Source organism: Acyrthosiphon pisum, chromosome A2 (genome assembly GCF_005508785.2).
Source record: "Acyrthosiphon pisum isolate AL4f chromosome A2, pea_aphid_22Mar2018_4r6ur, whole genome shotgun sequence".
Classification (NCBI taxonomy): Eukaryota; Metazoa; Arthropoda; class Insecta; order Hemiptera; family Aphididae; genus Acyrthosiphon; species Acyrthosiphon pisum.
The window spans coordinates 95,804,778-95,817,987 of record NC_042495.1 but is presented as its reverse complement, the minus strand read 5'-3'; the positions used below and the strand labels follow the sequence as shown (position 1 = coordinate 95,817,987).

Here is a 13,210-nt window from a genome sequence, read left to right as displayed (position 1 = left end):
AATAATTTCACTGTTAAGAAAACATTCAGGAAGTCCATTTATATATTTTGTTTCAAGATCAACACAATATCTTTCGAACAATGAGCCCCAATATCGAAGTTGAAAATTTAGTGGAAAAATCAAGGTAAGCAATTATTATAGTTAGATATATGTTATGAATTCTAGTTTTCAGTTGGTTTCTTTTGTTTTTACACGTATGTAGTGTCTATCATAACAAAATACACAACAAAATTTGTGGTTGCGTAATCTGTCAAAAGATTAGATTTATTTTGTCGGATATTTTGTTTGTAAGGTTGAATGTATACAAATGTATGTAAATTATTTCGGTACAATGTATTAAACTCTTATTATTAGTTAAGATCATAAAATATTTTAGCTATTACACTTAAAAATAAGTTTTTAGAAATGTTTATTAATACGCTAATAAACCGTGATGTATGTTTCGTAATGAATAATTTAATGTTTTTAATTTTTAGGTTTCCAAAGACTGTAAACGAAACACTAGGAATAATTGCTTATTTTCCATTTGGAGTTATCTTAGTTGTTTTAAGAGTTTTTATTGCAATAAATGCATTACTTTTAACAGTGATTTTGAGCAATTACCCAAATATCCGCAGGTAAATTACCAAATTTACAAATTGATTGTATATAGTATATTATTATGATTGTTTACTAATGGCTTGGGTTTATGTTCACAGACCACTTCTAAAAATGATGTCTGGTGTTCTCGGATTAATTGTTGTTGAAAAAGAAAATTCTTCAATTAAGAACAGCAGAGTGTTGGTTTCAAATTATTTGTCATTATTTGATCATATTGCGTTGCACTTGGCAACAGGAAGTTTTACTGTATGTACATAATTATCAATTATAAATTATCATAGTTTTTTATTTTTATTTCGACCTTTCAGCCAACAACTGTATTCAGTAGATCTGTGGCATTGTATTTTGGGCTGATATCTACATTAACTGACGACAATAATACAACGGAGAGCACTGTATTGAAACAATTTTTTGCCAACGATAATGAAAAAACATTGCTCTTATTTCCAGAAGGAGCTTCTACTAATGGAAAATGTGCTTTACTTAGGTAAATATTAAAATGTTATTTTTAGATACTTTTATAATTGTTTTTTTTTTTTTATCAAAACACTAGATTTTCTAATGTACCAGCCTTAATAAGTGACAATTTACAACCAGTAGTTTTAACAATTACTCGACCATCATTTGCAAATATTAATTTATCAGTGCTCGGATCAAAAAATTTTACAGAAGTATTTTGGTTTTTTTTTGTTCCATTCACCAAATTTGAGTACAAGTAAGTTAGCTGTCGACTGTTTTAATTAGTACCTATGTAATTTAATATTCAAATTCAAAATATTTCAAAAACAACTACAGACTTCTCGAGGTGATTCGAAGATGTGAAGACGAATCTAATGAAACTTTAATGTCCAGGGTGGAAATAGCCATTTCACAAGAACTCAACATATCTACTTCAAATATTACAAAGAATGATAAAGTATGATAGTAAAAATGTTGAATTATTAGCATAGAATAATTTTGTTATATTTTATATACTATGATTTTTCCTAATAAAATAATCTAATTTTAATTTTTAGGAAGAATATAAAAAAAAATATTTTTTGGAATTGGCCGATAATGCTAGAAAGCATAACAAACATGCAACTCTGGATAATTTTGAAGAGGATCCTGAAATATTAAGAATGGCTGCACAAGTTACTGATGTTCTTCCATATGTTCCCCAGAATGTTGTTGTTGCCAACCTTAGTAAGCCAAATAATAAACTTTCTTATAAAGTAATATAAATTGTCATTTAAATGTTATTACCAGAGCTCTTATTTTTTTAAAAAAAATTCTTTAGTTTCCGTGCCGGGAATAGGCAAGTTATTGGTCCACCGAGTTTTAGGATTTTAACCAGCACTAAAAAGTTAACAGCTCATTTTTCAATAAGACATAATATTTATTATATATTAGTATTTATATTTCATTGTTCAGTTATTCAAATTTTATATTACATATATTACTAAGTTGACCAAAATTTGATGACCCATCAAGTTTAAATCTGCAACTTGCCAGACCTGTATAAGTTTATGCATTTGCTCATCAAACTTCCCAAGTCGTATTACATTTTAGGTTATATGTAAATGAATTTGCTTCAAGGTTAACAAGATTTAATATAAGAATTGTTATTTTGTGCATTGCATATTTGCAGTCTTGTAAAGAATACTTTTAAAAAGTACTTGAGTAAATACTCAAATACATTTTTTTTAAGTATTTAAGATACTACTCAAATACTTTAATTGTATAGTATTTCAAATACTACTCAAATTAAGTATTTGGAATACTTTTCAAATACTTTTGGTTTCTAAAGTGGGTTTCTAACTATCGTAATATAAACACATAGGTAGTAGGTTGTCTAAAAGTTAGCTAATAGTTTAAAGGGAATATTCTTATTCAACGACTATTTTTAGAAATCTGGTTTTCACAAATTTTCGGCTTCAGCTAACACAGAAATACAGAATACTAAATAAAACTATTATTCTATTATTGTAGTTGACAAAAATAAAATGTAAATAAAATTAATAATAAAAATAAAATGTTCGAAATAAAAAACCAAAGTATTCAATACCAAAAAGTATTTAATACAAAAAAAAGTATTTAAAATACTATTCAAAATACTTCATGCTGAAAGTATTTAAAAAGTTATTCAATACTTTAAAAAGTATTTGAATACTTTTACTCAAATACTTTACAGGACTGCATATTTGGAGATTTTTGCCATTATCATGATTTTTATTTTCATTTAAAGAGCATCATTTTTATTTAAAATTATTTTTAATTGTTGAATGTTGATGTACTTATGTAGTTATCAATAATTTTAAATCTGCATTTTTTTGAAAACTTAAAATACTTCAATACTTAATTTATATATTTTAATATTAAAATCAATTCATAGATAGTTAAATGATAAAAATAAGGGTCAACCTGACAGTCCAATAAAAACAATTATTATCAAACGCATGATCAAAAAAGTACTCATCATTCTTACAAGTCTTAAATAAAAAATATTGACTCAATAACATTTTTTCATTAATGATTTTTTAAGATCATAGTTGCATAATTTTCAAGCATATTTCAGTGTATGAACTTACGAGCCTTGGTCATCCTCCCATGACTATAATATATGATTTATGACCTGAGTTTATGTCATGACAATATCATTCAATGATTTTTTTTATTCATAGGGCGAACAAGATGTGTTGATATAACAATTACAAATATACTTGATGGCACTATTAAGTTTACTCCATTGCCACAGTCTTCCAAAGTACCAAAAACAACGGTAAGCCATGTCATATGTAAATTATATATTTACTTATACCATAGCTATGTAAAGGTATTATTATGACTAACTGAGAATTTTTTTTTCAAATACTATTTTGTATTCAATGTTAATATAGCTAGTCATGTTTTGCTAAAATGTCAATTTTGATTCAAAATATTTTTTTATCTTATTGGGGAATACATACATTAATTATGATTTCAATAAATAAACATGATTTTTTAATAAATATGATTAATTAAAATGATTATATATTAACAATTAGTCATTGGAGTTCAGAGTTCATCACTCATCAAATTTGTTTTTACATAAATAATAATATTTTTTTAATATAGAATATTTTGTTTTACCAAAGCTTGATAAGGTCAGAGATATCATCAAGACCCAGTAAAAATAAAATATATGTAAGAAGGATTATACTAAAAGAATTTATTGAAAAATTAACATGTAAGATGATTATAATTAAGTACAGGAAGCTGTTTATTTATGTAGGATTACATCACTGGGCACTGAGTCAATATTTAGAATTAATTGAGTAATTATTATGAAATTCACTAAGATGAGCACATTGTTATGATGGCAAGTCTTTCCTATTTTTTAGTTTTGTATTTAAATTTGATATATCGATGCATTATATGAATGGGTTAGTTAGTCTATAAATTATATTTGATTTAAGATGATACCAATGCAGTATTTATTTTTTTTTCAAATCCAAACTCAACATAGACAAAAAAAATTATGACAAGTTTTTTTTTTTTTCCAATGATTTTTGAGTGTGATATCGGTTTTATTATTGAGTTTATATTCAACTTAAAAAATAAGAATTTTTTTTTTGTAAACTTAAATGATAAATTATCTAAATTGGTTTGAGACAATATTTAGAATAATTGATTTGACAAACCTGCAAAAATTTTTCTATCAATAATTTTGTCCACAATTGGTGGTTGTTCTAAAAACATAAAAAAATAAAAATGATTTTGGTTGTTTGTCATCTATGTTGTATCTATGTTGCGCATGGGCCAGAGAGAGAAAACTAAGAGTGTGCAAACATTAACTCGAAGTTAACATTTGTTTCACAAAAAGTAAACATAATTGTTAACTTGTTTTCAAACCCATTTTTATTTTGCTTAAAATTCTGCCCTCATTTGATGAGTAATACAAGTTATGTAGATCCAGTATCGTAACTAGGACTTTATTTTTTTTTTTGAGGGGAAGGGTAATTTGACTTTAAATTTGAAAATATTGTTATGTAGGTATGTATAATGTACCAAGAATATTTTAAATGTAGAAAAAAAGGTTTTGGGGGGTGATATATCATCCACATCACCACCCCCCCCCCACCCATAGTTATGCCACTGTGTAGGTCACGAGTAAGAGAACAAATTAAGTTTCACTCTTAGATTATTTATAGTTTACCTATGTTGTACCTTTTATATTGTTATGATTTTTGTTGTTTAATTTTATAGACCAAAAAAACAGAACCCAATAATTTTGGAGTTGGATCATTCATGGAGAGGAAAGCAAAATTGATTGATGAAGCCCGCCAACGGTACATTAAAAAACACGGACTTCATCACTTGGTACAGTGACTTACAACAGCGTGTAGGTGATGGCTAAAAGAGGACTACGGCGTACTTCATGATAATCGTGAACATTTCCCAATAAAATTAATTTTAACAGTGTTTATTTTTTTTTTAAAAAATTTATTTTTTATGGAAATGGAGCAGGTACTTATTGGATACTATAAAACGTGTTTATCCTTTGAACCGTACGAATGTTAATGCAACTCTCATTGAATAAATAATTACTATGGACAATATTTATATATTGTATCATTACTTACTAACTTTTTGTTATACTTTTACTTCTTATGTGAAAACATGATTGTCATTCGATTGTATTCATAAATCGTTCATACATGATACATGTATAAATACTAAATAGAACACGTACACAGATCAAGTAGTGTTGTTTTATGATATTATGTTTGTAAATCGGTTTATTATTATAGGTAATCATTTTTATTTTTTTTATATAAATATAAACATATTATATTTATCTAATATTATATTTATGGTTATAAGACTATTAACAACTTGTATTAAGTTGTTTTTAAATGAAATACAATATACACGTTAATTCGAGCTTTACAAATAGCGTTTTATTTTATTATATATATTAGCATACAGAGGGAATATTTTGGCGTCAGTAAAAAAATAATTCAGTAAGCCTTCAAAAAGGAAAAACAAAATAAAAATCGACAGTGCAGAGGAATAGTAATGACCATAAGTGTTTGAAAGGAGTAAACACGAGACAGTATCGAAAACCAATAATACATAATTAATATATTACTACATAATAATAGTTATATATGTGTGTGATATATATATATATATATATATATACACATAGTATGTACTATGATACAATTTTTGTTGTTTTTTTTTTATTGCTCTGAATACAAATGTTTAATAATAATAATAATAATAATAAATTTTGATATAGTATTTAATCCCCTATATATACATTAACATGAGGTAATTATAATGAAAAAAAAACAATAATAATAATTACAAACATTATTATCGGAAGAATATTATGTTACAGAAAGAACCTACCAAAAACTCCTTAAGTTGTAAGCGTCGATAACATTATTTACTATAATTTAGATGAAACAAAAATTAACTTTTAAGGCACCTTATAATAATTAAACAAAGCTAGAATGCACTTACCCGAGATTATTAACAGTAACGGAGCAGGTTGTAGTTGTTTTAACCAACTAGTTATTTTATCATGGGTTCAACATTGGTAATAAACCAATTTTTATAAATGGTGTTATCAAAACAAATTATGAGAATTAATAATATTTATCAAGATAACCGAATATTGTTGAAGTCACATCAATTACGTTGATCCCGTTATGTATTTTCAAACTTTTCAAAATACCAACTGGCTTGGTGGTAGACAAACGATCTACTCATTAAAATGTTCACTAATACTTATTGTATCAATTTGCTAAGAGTTTAAGAAAACTGAGATTATTAATGTGCTACAAATGAGTCACTGCATAGCTTTAAAGGTCTAGTAGTATAAAAAAGATTATGTCGCAAACAGTCAAAAATTGTCTAGATAAAGAAATTATATTTCATCGTTGTCACTAAAACTTAAAAAAAAAAAAGACAAGATAAGAAAGACAAAAATATATGATTTTTATACAGTCTCTTACTTATTGAGCATACGTTTTTCGCGTACAAGTGGCTAACTTCGAAGATAATTCATTACATTTGTACGAAAAAAACTTAACTCATTTGGTGTACACTAGACCTTATTCACAGACATATTCAATACAAGTAACATATTTATACACGAGAAGATATGTTGTCTTTGTATGTCCTAGACATACAGTGGCATTAAATTGCAATGTTAGAACAAACAAAAAATGAATTATTCAAATCTTGAATAGTAGATAATTATAAATAAAAAACATTACATACATACAATAGTAAAGTCATTAAGTATTATAGTCTCGGTTGGTACCAAACGATTCGACCAGCTAAACAACCAGATACGAGAAGAGGGTGGACAGGCGAGAATTTGGTACAGAGTACAATATTAGAGTGAGACACATTTGTACCGATCTCATGAAGTTTTACACCTGGCAGTTTTGGCTGCAAAGTAGACAATTCATCACAGTTGGGCGAAAATGATAAGAGCCTTACTCCATGACTAAAGGGCGAGCATATTATACGTCCATCACTAGAATAGCAGAGTTCTTTGATATATCCTCTACCCACATTTGCCTCTTCAATAAAATGTGTAAGACGGTTAAAATTTTTGTGAATTTTATGGTTAAGGGGCACCTGAAATCTATTCATACAATTTAGAACATAGTTGTTACGACGTTGCCTATTGCCAATAAACACCACTGCGTCTGGGCCATTTCCTACTTCCACAGTACTACGCCTACTTGGCCGAGTGATATCAATTCTAGAATTTGGGGGGAGATAACCACGCATTCTAATGTCAGGTACACGATTACTATTCCGGTTAAATAATACTGTGACTAATCGCTCTGAAGACCCATCATCATCTGTTATCATTTCCTCTATGTCGTCTTGGTCTTGATCTTGTAATCCAGTTGCACTGCGTACGATCCTTACGCCAGAATATGTGCCTAATATTCGCTCTCGTCCTTCTAAAATATCAATATTAAATATTAATTATTAAGTAACACATAAAATTAACATACAAGGTAGAAAATTAATAAAACTATTTGTTATCTCAGAATATTTATTATCATTTATTATCCTAGTTAAAAAGATTTTATTATAATGATTGTCTGTACGTTTTGACATTATATCAATATCTAAAATTATGATAAATTGAAAGAACAGTATGTAATTTCTTACTTTTCTAAACTTTAAACATTTATCCATGTGTATCTCATTTGTATAATTTAAAATTCAAGGAAAAAATACACAGTAAAATGGGTTTACTTGGGGCATTTGGGTAACTTAAATACAAATGATATAGTATTATAAATGATAAAATTTGAGCAGTAGAAATGTTATAATCACACATTTATTTACTATCACTTTCACAACAATCGTTTTGCTGTCTAAACGTGTTCACATTGTAAATACTTATTATTTAAATATAAATACATAAGTAGATTATAACGTATTATAAAACCATGTTAAAACTTAGTGTACACACAGCTTGCTATCAGTTGAATGTAAATGTGGGTTCCAAAATTAGTTGCAGAAACTACTCGTAAATTATGTACAATATATATTTCATTGTTATTAATTATATGTAATTTTTGCTGTTATTATGAAATGCTGGAATAAATATATTTTTTATAGTGATTTAATCAAGTACTTTTATGTATTTATAAATCATTTTATACCTTAAAATTAAACTATGTGGTATTATAAAGTTATTTAAACTAACCGAGTAACAGTTTAATTTAATTTTTAAAGTAATTTTAAATAAAAAAAATGAAAAAATTTAATTTCATCGTTTAATCTAAAATAGGTTAATAAACTGTGTTATAAAAATTTAAAAATTGTAAATTGTAATGTTTTAAAAGCTGTTTTTTAAAAAAAAAACAATACATCCGCCCCAAGTTAAAATATGTGTAGCTCAACATGATTTTTTCATATAAAACAATAGTTGTCCCAAGTTTGCAAAAATCGAGGGTAACTTGAGACAAGAATATTTTTTTTTTAAATGATGGGAAAGGGGGATAAAAAAAAAAAAAATATGGGTCTTATAGTCTAAGCCAAGACCAGAATTTTTGGTCCTCACCATTAATTATAATTATTATCATATTTTGAAAACTTATCGATCAGCATTCATCTGAAGTTCAAAAGTGTTCCAAGTAAACCCATTTTGCGGTATTATAATAGTATAAAAGTCAGAAAGTCAGAAAGTAAATCAACTGAAGTTAGTAATTGTTCAGGGTTGATAACATTTGAAAAATATGAAAGTATAAAATGTTATAAAATCAATAATATTCTGAAATTAGAAATGGTTTTACAAAACTAGTCCATTCTTTTCAGGTTAAAAATGAACTACTCTTGCACATGTAGGCTGCCTAGCACTGTCAGACTCAATTGCTGTAGGAGCTATTTATGAATTATGAGTGGGAATGCACATAGATAAACAGTATATGGTTTACTCTTAACCTGAATAATTTATATAAGTAGTAACTGCTGGTTTGTTATTGCCCCACCAAAATTATAACTAGGGATGAGAGTAATTTATTAAAATATATAAACAGATTAAAGATATATAATATGACTTTTTAAATGGTAAAATCACTACTATGGAAGGAATGTGAGTAATTGTTCAGCAATGATTTGGTTAACTTTAAAACTAAATATGGGGCTAGAAGATTATTGGATATTTGGATGCACTTAGTTTTACCCATTAAAAATATTTTAAAAAAAATGTTGTGTTACAAATTTATAGTTATGAAAAAAAACTAGTCTATTTACCTATTACAATTTAAATATAAATATGAATAGGTTAAGTTATTAAAATTAATTGTTCCATTATAAAATAATTAAATTTTTTATTATTTGGGTTTAATTCTTTTTTTTTATATTTAGTGCATATTTTGAATTTCAAACAATGAATCTATTGATTTTACAATGATGTGTTTTTATTTTTGTGTTTGTTATTGCCTTTTTGACAAGTAAAAATGCTTAATTGTCCCTTTTAAATAGCAAAGTATATCTAATTGGTACTTAAGGAGGTCAAAGTAAAAAATGTACTGTAATCTTTTTAATAATTGGAAAAAAAATGGGGAGAAGGAGGTAACTGCTCTGTTAGCTGTACAGTAAGTGTTAAGTGTATTTTATCATTGAGTAAGTCACTGTCAAGTATGTGTTATTTAGGATAAATGATTGCATACAGAAAACAATTTAAAGCAAAGAGTTTATATTACAGATGTTTAGTGTTTTTCAATTATAGGAAACGTGTATTGTAAATTAAACTAACTTAAGTGCATTGGGCAATACATACTAGTACTTATATATAAATATATTTTAAAATTTAATAATATACTATACATGCCTGATAAATATCTTAAGCTTCTTATGCGATTACCACTGTTGACATTCATCATTGCTTCCCATAAGTCAGCTTGACGGTTTCCTCTTGTTGGGCCTAACACAGAAAATGGTATCATACTACTTATGCCAACACTTATGTCTCGAGGAATCACAACATGTGTACGTCGGTGAAGTCTTCCTTCCCTGAAAAAATAAAAATAAAATATAGAACACTTTCAAATTGTATATTTTTTAGTTTATTACATTGGGTCATCAGCTAAGGAATGTTCTAATGAGTTTGCCTCTTCAGAACTCAGTTCTTCAGGTTCATCTTGTTGTTTAGGAATGGCAAAGTCTTGTATATCATGTACACACGTCCATTCAGACTGTTCATCGGTGGTAACATTTCGACTTAATACATTCCAACCTTGTGGATGTACCTATTAAAATGTTTATTGTTTAAATAATTTTGACAGATAAGTAAATTAATTATTAAGGAATTACCTGGATAGAAGATATTATTTCGGCATCATCATTTCTAGGAAAATCTACGATGAATTCAACGCGGTTCCGTTTACGAGTAAACATGTGAGTGTGTGCAGCTGCATTAGGAATGGTAGTCTTACTCAACTGCATTAAACGGTACATATTTGGCTAGAAATAATATTTTAAGGTATATAACAATCTATAAATTATTATTCAAAATTTAATACGATATGTTAATTATTTTAATATTAAGCAAAAATGTTTAGAATATAAGTCTTAAAAAACTAAAATAAGTGCTATAATAAATTAATTATACTCTGTAGTAACTAAATGTGAAATAGAAAGTATGTAGATTAATATGCTATATTTTATAATAAATGAAAATAAGATACCTATTAAATAATAATCAAACACATAGTTTTATATTTATTCTCCCGTAACTCACTAACCTAAATGGCGGAAAAATGTTTTTATCTTTTTATTAATTGTATATCGGTTCTTAGATAAATATGTAAGACTGGGCAAGTTAATTATTTTTTTTAACTCAGTTAAGTTAAGTTAATATGCACCAATAACAATAAGTTAAAAGTTAGTTTAGTAATAGGTTAACTCACATAAGTTCAAACTTTTTATTAAGTTAAAATAGTTTATTTTTGTATGCAACACTAGCGTACTTAATTTTTTTCCAACTCAATATTAAATTATAGACCATAGTGTTTACAGTATTTCCATATAAGTTAAATTGGAAAAATATAAAATTTTAACTTAAAACAATTCACGGTAAATATTTTTGAGAAGAAAACAAAATAGACTAAATAGTGAAATATAATACAATTAAAATCAAAATAAATTAACTTAACTTACATCATAAAATGGAAAATTAATTCGTTAATTTCACTTTAAAAAAGAAATGCACTAAGTTAATAGTTAAGTTAATGAAAATCCAAAAGTAACTAGTGAAGTTAAAAAGTTAAAATTGAACTTTTCGACTCGTTAATGCTCAGCCTTGCAAATGGTATTTGTAGAATTACTTATTGTCAAATATTCATATAACAAAAACACAAATTACAATGCCTAACATAGTAATCTATATTATCAGAAGATAATATTATTTTCAAATCAAAGCAATTAATGTCACTTTTGTTGCAATAGTTTCAAGTAATACAATTAATTTCAACACTCTCTAGCCCATTTTTATAACAAAGTTATAATTATTTTAAGTTAAAATTTTGCCTAAATTTAAATAGCAACGATTATTCCAAATAAATTAACTTATAATTATTATATATTTTAATTATAAAAATTACTTTGAATCCTTGAATATCTGTACCAAGTGTCTCCAAGTCTAAATTGTTTATAAGTAATATGAAGCCACTTGTCGTGCAGACAATTAACTTGCTAGAGTCAGGTAGAAGTTTAATGCGCATAAGTCCGTTAATGTGACATACAGAATTATTGGGAACTCTTCCTTCTTCTGAGTAACTACATCAAAAACAAATAATAAAATAATAAATATGACTGATCGCATAAAAAATATTTTTACCTATTAATATCCCATGTGTAAATTTGCCCATCAAATCCACTGGAAACAAGTAAATTGTCTTTTGCTGAATATTCAATACTTTTTACCCAATTGCAATGTCCTCTCAATACCCTTATGTTGTCTTTAAGGTTTCGAACATCCCATAATGCTATTGTAGTGTCATCACTACATGTAGCAAACATTCTAGAATCTAAAAATCTAGAATAAATAATTTTTATGAATATTATTATGGAAACAAATTTAAGAACTATAATAAGTTTCTTTAAATTCTACAGATTTTAATAGTTTTAACTCTTTTTATTTTGCTGTAAAATAATTGTTAAAGCAATACGCTCAAATCAATTAGGTACTTACTTTATACAATTAACACAATCATTATGTGCTTTTTTTATTGATGTTATATACTTTTGAGTTACAGGATCGAATAACATAATGCTTTTCTTTTCACATGCTGCTGCCAATATTTTCCTAGAAAATACGGTGAATAATCATTAAATAATTTATCCCTAATATAAATTGTATAGGATATTTAGATTTTATATTTGTTTTTTTACAGTTTTTATATAGGTACTCATTGAATATATTTATTAATACTATAATTTATAGAAAATTATATTTATGTGATAAATTGTATAGTTACATTAAATTAATTTTATCTGTATTATTTTTGAAAATATTGCTATGGTTAAAAGATTTAATCAAAGGTGAAGGTTATTATTGGTACTAGTCATTTGATTATATATATATTATATTAGCTCTACTAAATATATATGACCATGATCAGAAAGGTTATTTTCATTTTTTTTTAGAATATTTAAGTCTTGAATCTAGGGAGTAGCATGTGTATAACAAAATAATACATTTAATAATTCCAAATTTGAAAAATAAAAAACTTTATATGCACTTCTTTAACACAAATGTTATGTAATGATAAAACAGCAATGTATTATTGTATACAATATTTACAGAAGCTTAATTAATATAGTTTTTTTCTAAAAGATTTAAAATTCCACTTTTTTTTTAAAAAAATATGTCTAAACGAAGACATATTAATGGATAGTTTCTTTAATCAAAACTCCTGACCGTTTAATACCTAAAATCCTTCACTTGTACCGATTGTAAATATATGTATTATGTAGGCACAACATATTGCTATACATATAATATGTAGAAAATTATCAAATCAGTTAAGGGGATTCGATACCATGATTTTCTGTTTTCGTCTAACACACGCGTGACATAGTATATTAGACGTGTTTT

At 26.3% G+C, this 13,210-nt stretch overlaps 2 protein-coding genes across 2 annotated transcripts in view; one reads left to right on the top strand and one right to left on the bottom strand.

The window, feature by feature from the left end:
• LOC100159038 (ancient ubiquitous protein 1) lies at window positions 1-5,515 on the top strand. Its single transcript, XM_001946516.5, has 9 exons — window positions 1-124; window positions 477-617; window positions 699-846; window positions 909-1,087; window positions 1,154-1,315; window positions 1,396-1,516; window positions 1,617-1,785; window positions 3,264-3,361; window positions 4,828-5,515. The coding sequence occupies exons 1-9, from the start codon at window positions 81-83 to the stop codon at window positions 4,948-4,950; spliced, it is 1,185 nt and encodes a 394-aa protein (XP_001946551.1). The 5' UTR covers window positions 1-80; the 3' UTR covers window positions 4,951-5,515.
• The window catches only part of LOC100167934 (DDB1- and CUL4-associated factor 10), a 9,777-nt gene continuing 2,067 nt past the window's right edge, over window positions 5,501-13,210 (bottom strand). Inside the window, exons 2-8 of the mRNA XM_001946580.5 lie at window positions 12,305-12,418; window positions 11,951-12,148; window positions 11,715-11,889; window positions 10,426-10,575; window positions 10,186-10,361; window positions 9,944-10,125; window positions 5,501-7,556 (exon numbers count right to left, since the gene is read on the bottom strand). Coding sequence (XP_001946615.2) covers window positions 6,880-7,556; window positions 9,944-10,125; window positions 10,186-10,361; window positions 10,426-10,575; window positions 11,715-11,889; window positions 11,951-12,148; window positions 12,305-12,418 — 1,672 coding nt within the window. The 3' untranslated portion in view covers window positions 5,501-6,879. The remainder of the gene's footprint in view (window positions 7,557-9,943; window positions 10,126-10,185; window positions 10,362-10,425; window positions 10,576-11,714; window positions 11,890-11,950; window positions 12,149-12,304; window positions 12,419-13,210) is intronic.